The following is an 18,065-nucleotide window of genomic DNA, read 5'->3' as shown; positions in this document are numbered from 1 at the left end:
TTTCAGTGTGCCTTGTAATTTCATAAGTTATTAATTTTATTTCTGAACATATTACTTGAATTAAGGTTGAATTCTGGAGTCTAAACATCCAATTAATATCTCCTATTTTACTATTTATCAGACTTGTCTGCACTTTGATATATTAACACTGGTATTCTTGTGGAAACCACATAAGGTTTCGGGAGGAGGTACAGGGAGGAATTAGACAAATATTTCTTCAAATAATATTTTTAAAAATAAATTTACAATCACCCAGTTAAAAGCAATGAGGTTTTATGTTACATAGTTCTTTCACATTCATTAAATCTAAAAATTATGTCCATTTATACTGAACTACAACTGTGGGTTGGAATACTGAGAGATGCAGAAGAACCCTGTTGCTATTGTGAGCCATTGAGTCAATTCCAACTTATAGCGATGCCATGTGACAGAGTAGAACTACCTCACGGTGTTTCCTAGGCTGTAATCTTTACAGGAGCAGATCATTAGGTCTTTACTCCCGTGCAGTGGCTGGTGGGTTCAAACTGCCAACCTTTCAGTTAACAGCCGAGCACTTGACCATTGTGCCACCAGGGCTCCTAACAGAAGAACCCTAGTAGGGCATACATTTCCAAGGACCATTTCCTATTTGATGAGTCTAACAATTTCCCCTTCAAAATATACATGTAACATACATATATATAATATATACATATATAATACGTATACATATACATGTGTATGGGTGTTAATCTGTATACACCATGATGACCTCAGAGACAAGTTCTAAAGTTTAGAGAAAGCTCATTTTATACCAGAATAATATGCAAAGACAAAGACTACACTTTAACTCAAGTTAAATTTTATTATGATTTATTGTATTTATTTTATTTCATAAGTATGGCTTTAAAAATTAGTTCTGCTATTTAGCGATATATGTAAACAAAACGCAAATGTAACCTCAGAACAGTTTACCAGTACAATTCTAATAGACAAATGACATAACAAGGCTTATTTTTAGTTTCAGAATTCAAGACACATTTACCTTGAAAAGCGGCTGCATTTCGAGATATTAGAAACTTTAACGTAGAGCTGGATGTTTGAAGCACCTGCTGCGTATCTTGGCGAGCTGCAATCTGATAACGTTCCTCCATCTTCTTGGTACAACATGTGGGGTTTCTGGACACGCAAACCTGAAGGTCAGGTCCTGGAAACATATGATATTTTTCAGAATTATCACCAGTTCATTTAACAAACATTACATACTACGCGCCAGGCAGCAAGATCAGCCTTCCACACAAGGGGTTCATGTTGTAAGTGAAGGACTGATTTAACGGAGCACCTACTATAAGGAAATTTATCTATTGTTCGTTAACGCAACTATGAAAGAAAATATTTCTAAAACCATTAACTCTTTGCTATTTCATTTATATTTGATCAAATATTAAACATGTCCACTCAATAGAAAAAAGTTAACTATGTAAATACAGAGCTAAATCACATCAAGTTATTTCTTTGCTTATTTGAACAATTCAGCCACATATATTCGAACTAAATACATTATAGGGAATTATATGGGTTAAAACAATTACTTTGCCAGAGGAAATGAAATGGAAAGGTGTTCATCAGTTAAAGGTCAAAAATTCTTCACCTGAATTCTCAGCTCACCAACATTCTTGTGCTTAGGGAGTAAGTCTTTATCCACATTCTGATATGACCAGAAGGAAGGGCTGATCAAGGCCCCATGGGCCAAACCTCTGCATCCAATTATCTATTGACTATCTAGCCTGCTGTTGTCAATGGAGACTAGACCTGGGCCTGGGAAGACCCTTGATGAAGGGGACTCTTGAGGAGCTTCCTCCTTGCTTTCCAGAACGGTGGGGAGCATGGGGTGTCCTCTTGTCAGGAACTTCCTGTGGAGAGCCCTCTTCAGCCTCTGACCTACAATAACCAGAGGACAGCTTGGAGGATCAGAGCCTGGGCCAACAATTATGCTGTCAGGTGGGAGGGTTGAAGGAGAGGAAGCTATTGAGCTTCTGTCTGCATGAAGAGCACCAAGACAAGCTCTGTCTCACTGGACTCAGGATGGAGATGGCCAGACTGGAGGGACCCCAGGGGATGACAACTGGTCGCTAAATGCCTGCACCATTTCAGCCTGATGCTCCTCCTTCCTCAGGGATCTGGTTGTCCTGGATGGGCTTTTCGGCTTCAGCCAAATGCCCTATTTGGAGTTAGGGACTGAAAGATACTTCAGAAACCTTACTATCTTACTCAACAAATTTTTGTGCTGTGTACGCATTACTTTCCTTAAGTTCTCAAGTTTCTTCCAGCTAATAGAGCTCTTATTCCAATATCACACATTCTTTTCTCCTGGGCATCAAGAAGGCTTTGGTAATATAGAATTACTTAGTTTTTTCAGAAACAATTTCTGCTTCCATTTCATACAAGTGTAGGTCTTTACAGTTATGGGTTATGTTTTCATCCTATTCACAAAGATTCTCCTCTGTTTTTATGGGGTATATTTGTCTCTGTAAAGATTGAATAAAAATTTGTTTTTTCTTCTTGTTCCAGTTTACAGGGGACCTGATGTTTCTGCTGAAGCTTTTGTTTCTCTCTCTACCTGGGTGTTTTCTGATTGGAGGACACCTTTTTGGTTTGGTGTCCTTTGATATGATTTTTAAGTGTAGCAATTATTTTAGTTTCTTCAATTAATTTCTTATACAGTTGATTGTTTTTGAGAGTTTGTAAGTAAGTGTTAAACCCAGCCATATAAATCAATACTCCTTTGGATTCATGGTCTGAGAAGCTGCCATTTCCTAATGTCTTTGATATATCCAATTCTATGTTCCCATGATCCACACAGTCTTTCCCAAGAACTGCAGCCCAGTAACTCATCTTTAGGAAACATTCTCCTGGAAATATTCTCCTAGAAGATTGATATGACAGAGCATTGCTCCATAGGCAGTTGGAGTTCCCTTTTATTTTTTTCTCTTTAATAAGCTTGCCCACTCTGTCCATTTTTGAGATTCTTTTGAGAGCAGCCTTATGCTTCTTGGAAGAGTGGAAATTTTCTCCAAAGACTGTTAGTGATACCTAGAGCTTTTTTCCATTCCTATGATGTGCTCTCAAAGATGTTTTGGTTGCAGCTTCTTGATGTTGGATTTGCTTAGATGTATATTCTAAGGAGTTTATCTTGCTTATCATGACAACCATCAGCTGAACTTGCTGTAACAGTTATATTTCTTTTCTTTCCAAGCTTTCCTATAAGTATCTGTTTTAAGCTCACAGAACTGTAGCTTTCTATCTCTATTCATGGTCTCCCTGTTTCCTTCATCTGATAATTCGTTCTTGAGTTTGGCTTCTAGTATAGTTGATTTAAGGTCCTCCAATTCTCTTTCAATATGGTGAAACCTCTCAACAATTTTCTTTATTCCAGAAGGGCAAGATTTAGTGGCGAGTTCTTTGTCTCTCCTTGCCAAGTAATAACTCACCGTGACTATAAAGTCATCATCTCCCACAGCATTCCTTGGTGACCAGGGTCTGTTGTAAGGTTCCTCAGAATCGCTGCCACCACCTCGCACACACCATCCAGGATCAGAGTCACACAGAGCATCAAGATCATCGGAGGATCCTCTTGACCCAAGGCCACTGCTTGGTTGTCTCAAGTTGCTAGGAATCAGTTGCGACAAGATAGAGCCCTGCCATGAGCATTCTTCCCAGAACCTCCCAGATGCCTGGCATACCAGGCAGACCTCAATAGAGGTCAGAGGGGACAAGAAAACTGTACCTCTCAACATTCCCCAAACTAGGCCTACAAAGTCAATGGTCATGTCACATAAAGCTGGGGATATGGACTAGGCTCTGTGGGCCAGAGGGAGATAGCCTGTAGCTCTGGCTCTAAGCCATTCCTATTTTCCCCAATAGCTAAGGAGATAAAATCTGTCCACACCTATAACTATTCTGTGTCTGGATGGGAAGCAACCTGGTAGAGGACTTGCAGTCCACTGATAACAGTCACTGCTCCTCACTCCCTTAAATAAACTTTTCATCATGTGGCCTTGGAGACCTAATCCAGTCTATGACAACCAGAGAAGCTGCTGACTCTCAGAGCCATCTCTATTTTGAATCTGGCTAGCACTGAGTATGGAAAACGGTGTGAGAAAGGGTATGATGGGCTCCGCATAGTTTCAGCTCACTCCACTAATTTCACCAAAACACATAAGGAAGAAATAATTGGAATTTCCAAGTCTTCACATTTCAGTAGTGTGCCTGTAACTGTGTGACCTTTGGTTCATTCTCATTTTTCTCTGTGAGTGCTCACACAGAGGCAGCATTGCCCAGAAGGGGTGGTGGCTGGCAATCCATAATAATTATATAATAGTAGAAATGTGCCAAGAAGCACCAAACTACATGTAGTAGTAATTTAAAATAAAACACAATAGAAATAAAAATAAAAGCATAATAGAAATAGAAACCTTATGCTGGCCTGACAGAGGCTGGAGAAGCTCTGAGAGTATGGCCTGGACAACCTTTTGGCTCAGTGATGAAGTCGCTCCTGAAGTTCACCCTTTAGCCAAGGACTGGACAGGCCCATAGAATAAAACGAGACTCAAGGGACACATCAGCCCAGAGGTGGGGACTGGGGAGCAGGGGGGGACAGAAAAGCTGATAATGGGGGGCCCAGGGTTGAGGTGGGGAGAGTGTTGACATGTTGTGGGGTTGCTGGCCAGTATCATAAGGCAGCATGTATACTAACTGTTTGATGGGAGGCTGGTATGTTCTGTGGACCTTGATCTACGGTACAGCAGAAAAAAAAAGAAAGAAATAGGAACCTTAAAATTATACAACTATAATTCCAAGAGTATAACAGGGAATTACTGGAAGTATTTGCTCTAAAATCAGAAATAAGACCACCATGTTATAGTACACACTCTAAGTTAATAGTTGCCTTTTTTTGGAAAAAAAATTACTTGAGGCTTATAGTTGTCCCTATGGTAAACAATATTTAGAGCAAGCAAAGGTAACCTCATTGGGTACTCCAAGAAACACTTGCTCTTGGAAGATAAGACTGAAACAGCTAAACAGCTTACTTATCAAGACTAACAGATTGCCCCTTATGACTCCTTTCAACATCATCACATTTTATGATTCCCCAAACTAAAAAAATTCCACTCATTCCCAAAGTATTAAGGCCTTTTAAGGCTTGCCTTAAATTCATCCATCCCAGGCCCTAGAATCCTATATTTTTTCCTAAAAAAAACCATATAATGAGTTTTATTACATTCAGTAATCAATACTGAATTAGCTAAAATTATTAAAATCAAATATAGAAGTAAATACGTAAACTACAGTGTCGTTATAGGGTCTCTATGAGTCAGAATCAATTTGACAACAATGGGTTTTTTTTTATATGAACTATACAACTGGAAGCTATTGTCAGCTTCTGAGAGTGTGCTGTGATCAAAATAACTTATTCTTTATCACATCTTGACTTCAGGAAGAAGAAAAAAGGAATTGCAATGGTTCCTTCTGACCTTTTTTTAAATTTTTTATTTGTTCATTTATTTGGTGAAAATATACACCGCAAAGAATACATCATTTCAACAAATGGAAGGAAGGGAGGGAGGGAAGAAGAAAGAACAGGGGTAGGAAAGGAGAAAGTAAGAACATTCCCTGGGAAGCTTTTTAAAAGTTCAGAGTCCCAGTTTCTACCCCTAGAAATTCAACACACTAGGTCTGGAACAGGGCCAGGAATTTGCATTTGTCCAAGGCATCCAGATGATCTGAGAAATACTGTCATAGTGGCCCAGCTTCACAAACTGGATTACATAAAAATGTAACACTTTTATATGGGGAAAAATAAATAAAAATGGTCAATAGGAAAACCGGAATATACATAAAAGGGTCAAATTTATAAAAAGTGTCTTTGGATAAATAAAATATGGTACATTGAAACCTGTGAGAGCCAGAACTCAATGAGACTGCCTTGTTTCTCCAGGACTCACAAGTTTTCCAACTTTAACAGGCTGCAGTCTTATCACTTTTCTCTCACTGTCTATTAGTGGAAAATACTTGAGTTTTCTTTCTCTGACAGGTTTCCACCTTACAAAAGTTCCAGTGACTGCTGGTTTTATTCTACATATAAACAGTGGAATATCATTCAGTCATAAAGAGGAACAAAGTTCTGGAGTGATGAAAATGTTCTAAAACTGACTGTGGGGATGTTGTACAGCTCACTGAACAAACTAAAAATCACTGGATTTTAAAAATTGGTGCAATTGTACGGTAAATGAATTACATCTCAATAAAGTTGTTATACATAAAAACATAGAGGGGCTTGCAATACTAAGCAAAAGAATTGTACATTTGGAAAATTAATTCTTGCCATTAATTTAACAACTACTTATAAGTGCCAACTCATGGTCATTAACTATTCTAGACGCTAGGATACAGGATGAACAAGACAGCCTAGTTACCCACAATCATGGGGCGTAAGTTCAGGGCAAAAACACGTGGTCTATATGGCAGCAATTATATGTGCCTGATATATGTTCTCCATAAACCTTTGTAAAAAGAGCAGACATACAGAAACTTAAAAAAAAAGGCCACAATATGATAAATTAATGATAAGAAAACATAGACTGATCAAGGCAGAATTTTCAGCAGCTGCATTCCTGGTGAGTGCGGAAAAACGTAAATGTACATAACTGTACACGTCAAAATTGTGAATTTTGTATTATGCTCAATAAAAAGTTAAATATATATATTTATGTATGCATGTACATTTGTTGTTGCTGTTGTGTGTTGTTAATTCCCACTCACAGTGACCCTGTAGGATAGAGTAAAACTGCCCCCATAGGGTTTCTAGGCTGTGTAATCTTTAAGAGAGGATATCTCCAGGTCTTTTCTCCCACAGAGCAACTGGAAATATTATCAATTATTGTAAGTTTTTCCAATACCATCCATCGTCTGTCACTCTGTCGTACTGTGATGGCTTGTGTGTTGCTGTGATGCTGGAAGTTATGCCCCTGGTATTTCAAATACTAACAGGGTCACCCATGGTGGACAGGCTTCATTTGAGCTTCCAGACTAAGACAGATAAGGAAGAAGGACATGGTGTTCTACATCTGACCATTTTGTACTGAACAATCATATGGTCTCTACTATGTCGGAAATAATAAATTGAAAAGGAATGGCCTCACATTCATCCTCAGAAAGAATATTTCAAGATCCATCCTGAAGTACAATGCTGTGATAATATCCACACGTCTACAAGGAAAACAAATTAATATGACTATTAGTCAAATTTATACACCAACCACTAATACGAAAGGTGAAAAACTGAAAATTTTTACCAAACTTCTGCAGCCCGAAATTTATCAAACATGCATTCAAGATCTATTGATAATTACTAGTGACTGGAAACAAAGAAGGATTAGTAGTTGAAAATGTACAGCATCGGTGATAGAACAATGCCAGAGATCGAGTGATAGAATTCCATAAGACCAATGAATTATTCATTGCAAATGTCTTTTTTCAACAACATAAACAGCGACTATACACATGGACCTCCCAGATGGAATACACAGGGATCAAATTAAGTACATCTGTTGGAAAAACGATACAGAAGCTCAGTCAGAATGAGGTCAGGGAATAACTGTGGAACACAGCATCAAGTGCCCATATGGAAGTTCAAGTTGAAGCTGAAGAAAATTAGAGCAAGTCCATAAGAGCCAAATTATGACCTTGAGTATACCCCACCTGAATTTAGAGAACATCTGAAGAAAAGATTTGACACACTAAACAGTAATGACTGAAGACCAGATGAGTTGTAGAAGGACGTCATACATGAAGAAAGCAAAAGGTTATTAAAAAGATGGGAAAGAAAAAAATACCAAAATGGATGTCAGAGACTCCGAAACTTACTCTTAAACGTAGAAAGTAGCTACAGGAAAAGGAAGAAATGATAAAGTAAAAGAGCTGAAAAGAAGATTTCAAAGGATGACTTGAGAAAACCAAGTAAAGTATTATAATGAAATGTGCAAACAGCTGGAGTTAGAAAACCAAAAGGGAAGAATATGCTCGACATTTCTTCACCTGAAAGAACTGAAGAAAAAATTCAACCCTCAAGTTGAAATATCAAAGAATTCTACAAGGAAATTACTGAACGACACAGTAAGTATCAAAACAAGATGGAAGGAATACACACAGTCACTGTACCAAAAAGAATTGGTTGATGTTCAATCATTTCAGGAGGTACCACATGAGCAGGAACAAATGGTACTGAAGGAAGAAGTCCAAGTTGCACAAAAGGCACTGGCAAAAAACAAGCATCCAGAAATCGACGGAATATGAACTGAGATGTTTCAACAAACAGATACAATGCTGGAAGCGCTCACTCATCTATCCTAAGAAATCTGGAAGACAGCTACCTGGCCAACCAACTGGAAGAGATCCATATTTGTGCCCATTCCTAAGAAAGGTGATTCAACAGAATGTGGAAATTATCAAACAATATCATTAATATCACATGCAAGTAAAATTTTGCTGAAGATAATTCAAAAGCAGTTACAGCAAAACATACACAGGGAACTGCCAGAAATTCAAGCCTGATTCAGAAGATGTAGAATGAGGGACATCACTGCTTATGTCAGATGGATCTTGGCTGAAAGCAGAAGAGTACCAGAAAGATGTTTACCTGTGTTTTACTGACTATGCAAAGGCATTCAACTGTGATGATCCTAACAAATTTTGGATAACATTGAGAAGAATGGAATTCCAGAACACTTTATTGTGCTTATGAGGAACCTGTACATAGACCAAGAGGCAGTCATTCAAACAGAACAAGGGGATACTGCGTGGTTTAAAATTAGGAAAGGTATGTGTCAGGATTGTATTCTTTCACCATGTTTATTCAAGCTGTATGCTGAGCAAACAGTCTGAGAAGCTGGACTATTTGAAGAAGAACATGGAATCAGGATTGAAGGAAGACTCATTAACAACCTGCGAAATGCAGATAACACAACTTTGTTTGGGGGAAGCAAAGAGGACTTGAAGCACTTATTGATGAAGATCAAAGACTACAGTCTTTAGTAAGGATTACACCTCAACACAAAGAAAACAAAAATTCTCACTGCTAGACCAATAAGAAACATCATGATTAACAGAGAAAAGATTGAAGCTGTCAACGATTTCATTTTACTTGGATCCACAATTCATGCCTGTGGAAGCAGCAGTCAAGACATCAAACAACATATTGCATTGGGCAAATCTGCTGCGAAAGGCCTCTTTAAAGTGTTAAAAAGCAAAGATGTCACTTTGAGGACTAAGGTGCACCTGACCCAAGCCATGGTATTTTCAACCACCTCATATGCATATAAAAGCTGAGCAATGAATAAGGAAGACCAAAGAAGAATTGATATCTTTGAATTATGGTGTTGGCGAAGAATATTGAATACACCATGGACTGCCACAAAAATGAACAAACCTGTCTTGGAAGAAGTACTGCCAGAATTGCTCATTAGAAACAAGGATGGCGAGACTTCATCTCACATGCTTTGGACATGTTATCAGGAGGGACCAGTCCCTGAAGAAGGACATCAAGTCTGGTAAAGTAGAGGGTCAGCAAAAGAGAAGAAGACCCTCAATGAGATGGACTGATACAGTGACTGCAACAATGGGCTCCAGCATAGCAACGATTGTAAGGATGGTTAAGGACCAGGCAGTGTTTTGATCGGAACTGACTCGACGGTACCTAACAACAACATAATTTTTTCCTTTGAACTCTTGAAGAATATATTATATAATTAAACAACATAATATTAAACCCATCTTAACTTCTGATGATTAAACTTTCTTTCAAAGTGGTACATTCTTTTAGCATATTGCTAAAAAAAAAAAAAATTTACATCTATATTCTTGCATGCGGTTGGGTTTTACTTTCCTTTTATAATGCCATCTTTGTTCATTTTTGTGTATCAGAGATAAACGCATTGGGGGAGTGTCACAATTCCTCTCATAGTCTAGAAACAAAATAATAAGCCTTCTCTTACCCCCTTTGGAGCAAAGACAATGTGAAATCATAAAAAGAGGCTACCTTTAAGAAATGAATTAACTATTTTAAATATTCGTTATTATTAAAGTCTGTTCTGCTACAACATGTTTCTAAAATGAGAATTAGATCACATACAATAAAAAAGTGAATAATGTCAAAACTACATTGGTATACTGATGATTCTTTGTAATACATTACTGCGTTTGTGCCACAACCAATGTATGAACAAGACAGTAACACAGCTGAGTGCGGCAAATAACAAATGATTACAATATTGAACATAATGCCCATAATTCTCACGTCTCTCTAATGGCTGTCTGATCACATGATCAGTCTTGGAAGTGTAGCGTGTGTAATGGTCCCAATTTTTGTACACTTTTCACTTGTCTCTAATCTACAGATTAGAGACACCTTTACAGCAAGCTATTTTATTTTTTAAAAAGATAAATTCCTGTATCGAATGAAGTATTCATTTGTTAAGAATTTAACATGTGTTTAAGTATATGGTTTTTATGGTTTACAATTGTTTTTGACAATGGATTCTTAAATACGACACCAGAAGCACGAGCATCAACAAAAAGGACAGATAAATTAGACTTCATCAAAATCAAAAAATTCTACGCATCAAAGGACTTTATCAAGAAAGTGAAAGGATAACCTACAGAAAACACTTAGAATCCATGTATCTGATAAGGTTCAATATCCAGGATATATAAAAAACTCCTACAGCTCAACAGCAAAAAGACAAATCACCCAATTTAAAAATGGGCAAAAGACTTAAGTAGACATTTCTCCAAAGAAGATATACAAATGGCCGATTACCACATAAAAAGGTGTTCATCATCATTAGACATCAGGGAGATGCAAATCAAAACCACCATGCAATACCACTTGACACCACTACCAGTAAACTACTTGCCTTTGAGTGGATTCCAACTTATGGTGACCTTGTGTGAGTGTGTGTCGCAGCAGAACTGTGCTTCATAAGGTTTTCAATGGCTAATTTTTTTGGAAGAAGATAACCAAATCTTTCCTCCCAAGTGCCTCTAAGTGGGCTCAAGCTCCAATCTTTCAGTTAGCAGTCAAACATGTTATCTGTCTGCACTACCACTAGGATGGCTATTATCAGAAAAAAAGAAAATAATAAGCATTGGTGAGGATATGCAGAAACTGGAATCCTGCATTGCTGGTGAGAATGTAAAATGGTACAGCCCCTGTGGAAAACAGTTTTGCAGTTCTTCAAAAAAAGTTAAACACAGAGTTGCCATATGACCCAACAATTCCATTTCTAAGTATATAACCAAAAGACTTCAAAGCAGGGGCTCAAACAGATCCTTGTACACTAATATTCACAGTAGCCAAAAGAGGGAAACATTCCAAATGTCCATCAACAGATGAATGTTGGATAAACAAAATCTGCTATATATGTACAATGGATTATATTCAAACATAAACAGAAATGAAGTTCTGAGGCATGCAGCAACATGGATGAATCTTGAAAGCATTATGCTGGGTGAATTAAGTCAGATACAAAGGATAACAGTCTATGACTACACTGAAATATCTAAAATAGGCAAATACTTAGAGATAAGACTTTATTAGTGGTTATGATCATCTGGCGAGAGGGAAGAATGGGAAGAAACTGCTTAATGGGTACTGAGTTTCTGTTAGGGGTGATGAAAAACTTTTGGAACTAGACAGATCGAATTGTGTCCCCCAAAAATATGTGCTGTAAATCCTAGCCTCTTTTTTTATGCCTGTGGTTATAATCCCATTTGGGAATGGGTTGTCCTTGTTATGTTAATGAGACAAGATTAGTGTAAACAGTATCCTGAGGCAATCTTTTTTGAGATATAAAAGAGATTCACCAAGCAAGCAGAGCAAATAGGGGAAGGTTGATGCCCAACCACATGGAAATTTCCAAGGAACCAGGAAACAAGCTGAAAACACAAGGGCCTTCCCCCAGAGCCAACAGAGAAAACCTTCCCCTAGAGCTCATACCCTGAATTTGGTCTTCTAGCCTCTTAAAATGTGAGAAAATATATTTCTGTTTGTTAAAGCCACCCATCTCTGGTGGTATCTCTGGTAGAGCGGCACTGGATAACTAAGATGGCAGTGATGGTTGCACAAGATGGTGACTGTAGCTAATATCACTAAATTAAAAGCATGAATTTTAGTTTTATAACTATATTCAGAAAACTTCTGTGAACATCCATATCACATGAAATGTAAAGGTATGACACTCATGCAATAGTTGTTTAAAACAAGACTATTTGCTAATATGATTAACAACTCACGTCATGGATAGGGACCCAGGGCAAGCAGCTTTATAGTAGCAGGTATGCTAAAGACAAAAAGGAAACAATGCAGAGTATGAAACAGTACCTAAAGGGAAAACCTCTGATACAGCATCATTGTGTAGGTCCCATGGCATCCCCGGGCTACTCAGATTCTATGTAAAGCCCAGGAAAATGCTGTATCCATGGTCTAATAGAGTGTTTCTCCTATTTTAGGGTAGGAAGAGTCATGGCCCTTAATTCTGGGGGAGCTTCATAGCTCCCACATTAGTTCTTCATTGAAATTTTTTTATTTTAGATCACACACACATAGATGCATATGGACACACAAATACATCCTCATAACAGCCACCTTTCAAGTCCCTCCTACTCTTTCACACAGGGCCAGCGTCAGGCTTCACATTTCCAAAGGTTGGTTCTGAGTATGATCAAAACATCTGAAATCACTCTGACCTTCCTGGCAACACGGGACACCTGAATTTCTAATAGACTTGGTTTTAGCTTGCTTAAGTTAGACAAATAACAAATGACTGAGCATTTGAGCAATTTACAAAGGCTGAGAAGCATAAAATACTTGTAAGTATCACAGTAGGCAGTATTTTGGCAATTGTTTTTCATTTATCTTGCCTAAAGTTATACAAAAGCAAATTCTACTTCAAACAGTAAAACTGATCAAAAGGAAACAAAGGCATCTTCTCAGCTTTGTTCCTAAATGGAAGGATTAAGGAATTAAACGTTCGGAGAAGAGCAATAAGAGACATCAGGGGAAAGAACCAAGGAGTAAATACTAAAGTACATAAACGTATTCAGTATGGAAAAGACTGCTAAAGAATAAAAATGATAATAAAAATAATAATGGATCATTATAAATATCTCTCCAAATACATACCATTGTTTTGACAGACCATATTCCCTATACGGGCCCACAGGCTGTGACCCCTCCCTCCTTCTCCAGCTTCATCTCAAGTAATATCTGCCACTGCTCTCTTCTCTTCAGACACGGACCTTATTTCGGTACCTCACATTTACTAAGCATCCTCTCTCTGGGACACTCTTGCCCTGTGCGTGCTCACCCACATACATGGTGTAAACACCTTCACCTAGGTAATTCCCATTTGTTTTTCTTTAGATCTTAACCCCATCTTCCCTAACCTCCCAGACAGCTCAAGTCCCTATCACATGTTCTTAAAGTGCCACATACCTCTCTGTTTCACTTATCATGGTTGCAATTTATATTGTTTAATGAGATGACTAATGAATTAGTTTCCCCACCTATACCGTAAAACTCCAAAAGAAATAACTTTTTCCGACTATTACAGCCCAAGTGCCCAGAACAGTGCCTAATACCTCATAAACATTCCATTTTCATTCATTAAACCAGTAGTGAGGGTCTACCATGTAACCACATAAGTGCTTTATATGCATTAACTCATGTAATCCTCACATCAGCCCTATGATATATGGACCATTATTACCATATTTTACTACGACGAAATGGAGACACAAAAAAGCTTTGAAAACAGCCCAACATCACACATCTACACACTACAAAATGGTGGAGCTGATGTTCAGAAACAGGGAGACTAACTCCCTAGCTATGCTCTACTGAGAAGAGAACAATAGTTTTAAATCTGCATGTGGCTGGTCTACAGACATCACTAGCCATTTCCTATTCCTGTTTTGAAAAAGGCATCTGTTTGGTAAGTTGTAAGAAAATAAATTTAGGTTAGGAGCCATCAAGGAGTTTTACTGAAAAATAAAATAGGCTAAAATAGAAAGCTTTAGAGTTGCTATTCGCCTTTTTGCCCAAAATTAAACATGGAAAGTACACTTAGAAGGTCACTTACAAGTGGCCTCAATTACTATCCTAAACATAGCATGGGAGAGAAATCTTATATCTCAGCAACTCTGGGTAAGCATGTACTGCATTTTAGACCACTTAGCGTAAAGGCATTCCTCAAGTCAATGAGGGTCTGCACTGATTAGTTCAGACGTTCATTTAGAATCTTGGGAGTCTGTAATGGCAACATAAAACTAAATTCCAAAACAAATCAGGGCTCTAATACGATCTAGTTATGTCTACTGCACAACTTTTCCATCTGTATTACCTACAAGATATGCTTATGTAACTCAGAGTTGGGGTCACAGTGGAGACAGAGAAGGGCCAACAGAAAACCAGTTTCCTTGCTTCCTTTATAAGTCCAACAGACACACAAGATGAACCAAAAAAAGTACTCAGGGAAAGGACCACATCTTACATTTTGTCCACATTATAAGTACAAAGGGCATAATAAGATGCCTGCTGATAAAAGGCCCAGGATGCAGTTTTCCCATCAAGAAGAGAACAAACATCACCATAAAGGAAAGCCAGAGTGAACCCAAACAGATATTACATGGTAACAAGAGGCGTTTCAAAAATATTTCAAAGCACGGCTTCAAAGAGCATGGCATAACTACAAGACGCTAGGGAACAGGAGGAGTAGACAACCCGGGCTGAGGAGCAACAGTTGTGCTTCTGAGCACTAAAACCACACTCCAGAGAATTCGAGTACTAAAAACAAAACAAATTAAAAACAAAAAAAAGTGTTCCTCAGGGAAGGGGTCTTCAATGAGAATAGCGGGGGCTCTTCTGTATTTGTCACCCACAAGCAATTGTGTAGGTTACTATGTCTTCCTTTATATTCTCCAGCATTAAAAAAATGCTTTAGAGATCTACCTACTTGTGTGTTTGTTTTTTTTGGTATGTGCGTGTGCGCGCACACGCACGTGCACTGACGTGCACTGACGCGCAGGCAAATGCACGTTTTACTACTTTAACACAGGAACACTGGGAGGCATTCTGGGAAGACAGAGACAGTAGTAGCATATATATACACATATATATACACACACACACACACATATATATATATATATATATATATATATATATATAAAAACCCTGGAGGTGTAGTGGTTAAGGGCTACAGCTGCTAACCAAAAGACTGGCAGTTCAAATGCACCAGGTGCTCCTTGGAAACCCTATGGGACAGTTCCTGTAGTGTTGTTATGAGTCGGAATCAACTGGATAGCAATGGATATATATATGTGTGTGTGTGTGTATACATTTTTACTATTTCTAAATCCTCACATAAAAACGGGAGAAATTTTTTTAAAAGGCAAAAAAAAACTAGATTACATGATGTCCTCACAAACCCCAAAATACAAGCAGGGTGGGGTCAAACCAGCAACCATAAGGTCTTCACCACCTCAGCCTGGGCAGGAAGAAGAAGAAAAAAGGAACTGGATAGCATCTGAAAGACCTGAGAACAGGAAAACCCCAAAACTACCAACAGAAATTCTCAGAAAAGCAGAGTGGACCAGTTTGAGAACAGCAGTTGAACTGAGAGGGGTTTACCCTCTCAATTATCAGACATGCGCAAGTGATCCAAGGTAAAAAGCAACAAATGAGCAGCTGCAGTCCAGACTCCTATGAACTCTCAAAACAGATCCAGCAGGGCTCCTTTCCAGGACAGAACCCCACACAGAGGAGAAGCTTCTGGAACTGAAATCAAAATTGAATAGAATAGGAATCTGGAAGACCTACACAAGGTCTAGACCAAAGTGGGAAGAGAAATAAATCCAGGAAATCTCAGAAAACAAGGGGCCATATTTTAAACATCACATAAAAACAAAGGAAGCTCTATGAAGTCAGAAAAGCTATTCTGAAGCCTGTCTCAATATAAATGTTCGAAAAAATTAATTTAACTGAAAATGAACAAAAAGTATCAAAATTAAAAAGTATCATCAAAGGCATAAAATATCACACTGAGTTATTACAATAAAAAAGAGAGTAAGAAACAGAATAACATCCTACAAAGAAAGCATGCCAAAAAGACATATCTAAAAAATCAAATCAAAATTTTAACATGCTAATTTTAAAACAAGCTACCCAAAAACAACTCTAAACATGAAATAACAACATAAATCAGAATTGGAAAAACTGACTTCTGGATGGTTGCTTTAGTCAATGTTATCTGTAAATAAGAGTAAGCTGCTTTATGTGAATAATAAACAGCTTTCATTTGCCAACACTTTGTGTCTCACGTGTACGACTAGATCATACTGGTGGATGTATGAGTGGTTGATGCTGCTGGGTGGAACCCTCATCATAGCAGTTTTCTTACTGCTTGGAATTTTGAGGCATTGAATGCATTGAATGAACTGAAGGCTTGGGAAGTTTGCAGAGCAGAACTACCAACAACTCAATATTTAATATTAGACATAAACATTCCAATATCCTCAGACACCCTCAGACACCCTTGCATGCTCTTCTGTCTACTCAGTATTCCTTCCTTCTTCACAATCTTAAATATTTTCTCCATTTGTATTCTGCAGAGAAGCTGAGCTCTAGGGTTTCCTATGTTTATCTCTGGCAGTTTTAAAACAGGACTCTAAAACTCTCTTTCCATCAGGAAGTGGGGTCTAATATACACACCTATGTTCACTGCAGCACTGTTTACAACAGCAGAAAGACTGAAACAACCTAAATGCCCATCAACAGATGAATGGATAAACAAATTATGGTACATGCACACAACGGAATACTACGCAATGATAAAGAACCATGATGAATCCATGAAATATCTCACAACATGGATGAATCTGGAAGGCATTACGCTGAGTGAAATAAGTCAATCACAAAAGGACAAATATTGTATGAGATCACTATTATAAAAACCCAAGAAAAGGTTTACACACAGAAAAAAACAATCTCTCATGGTTATGAGCAAGGCGGACAGGGTGGGGAGGGGAAATCACTAACTAGATAGTAGATGAGTTAACGTAAGTGAAGGGAAAGACAACACACAATATAGGGGAAGGCAGCACAACTTGAACAAAACAAAGTCATAGAAGCTTCCTAGACTCATCCAAACACCTTGAGGGACCAAGTTATTGGGGCTGAGGGCTTGGGACCATGGTCTTGGGGGATATCTAGGTCAAATGGCATAACAGTTCATGAAGAAAATATTCTACATCCTAGTTTGGTGTATAGCATCAGGGATCTTAAAAGCTTGTAAGTGGCCATATAAGATACATCTATTGGTCCTATCATGTTCAGAGCAAAGGATAACGAAGAAAACCAAACACACAAGGAAAACAGCCGAAACGACCAATGGACCACATGACCCACAGCCTCCACCAGCCTAAGCCCAGAAAAACTACATGGTGCCTTGATATCACCACCGAGCACTCCGACAAGGATCACAATAAAGGGTCCTGGGCAGAGCAGGAGAAAAATGCAGAACAAAATTCAAATTCACAATAAAAGACCAGACTTAAGAGACTAGAGGAACCCCCGAGACTATGGCCCATGGACACCCTAACTCAGAACTAAAACCACTCCCAAAGTCCACCTTTCTGCCAAAGATTAGACAGGCCTATAAAACATACAATAACACATGTGAGGAATGTGCTTTTTAGTTCAATCAAGTAAATGAGATTAAATGGCCAACACCTACCCAAAAGACAAGAGGACAGAGCAGGAAAGGACAGGAAAACTGGATAAATGGAGACAGAGAACCCAGGGTAGAATGGGAAAGGGGGAGAGTGCTGACACACTGCAGAAATTTGCAACAAATGTCACAAACAATTTGTGTATAAAATTTCTAATGAAAAATCTGTGTTGTGAACTTTCACCTAAATCACAATAAATTTTTCTAAAAAGTGGGGTCTATTTCCCTCCCCTTGAATTT

General features: G+C 38.2%; 1 protein-coding gene across 1 annotated transcript in view; it reads right to left on the bottom strand.

The window, feature by feature from the left end:
- Positions 1-18,065, bottom strand: part of GPC5 (glypican 5) — a 1,599,408-nt gene that overhangs the window by 1,540,706 nt on the left and 40,637 nt on the right. The window contains exon 2 of the mRNA XM_049852913.1: positions 1,025-1,186. Coding sequence (XP_049708870.1) covers positions 1,025-1,186 — 162 coding nt within the window. The remainder of the gene's footprint in view (positions 1-1,024; positions 1,187-18,065) is intronic.

The sequence above is a fragment of the Elephas maximus genome, chromosome 14 (genome assembly GCF_024166365.1).
Source record: "Elephas maximus indicus isolate mEleMax1 chromosome 14, mEleMax1 primary haplotype, whole genome shotgun sequence".
NCBI classification, from domain to species: Eukaryota; Metazoa; Chordata; class Mammalia; order Proboscidea; family Elephantidae; genus Elephas; species Elephas maximus.
The sequence above is the reverse complement of the archived record's forward strand: the minus strand, read 5'-3'. Positions and strand labels throughout refer to the sequence as shown.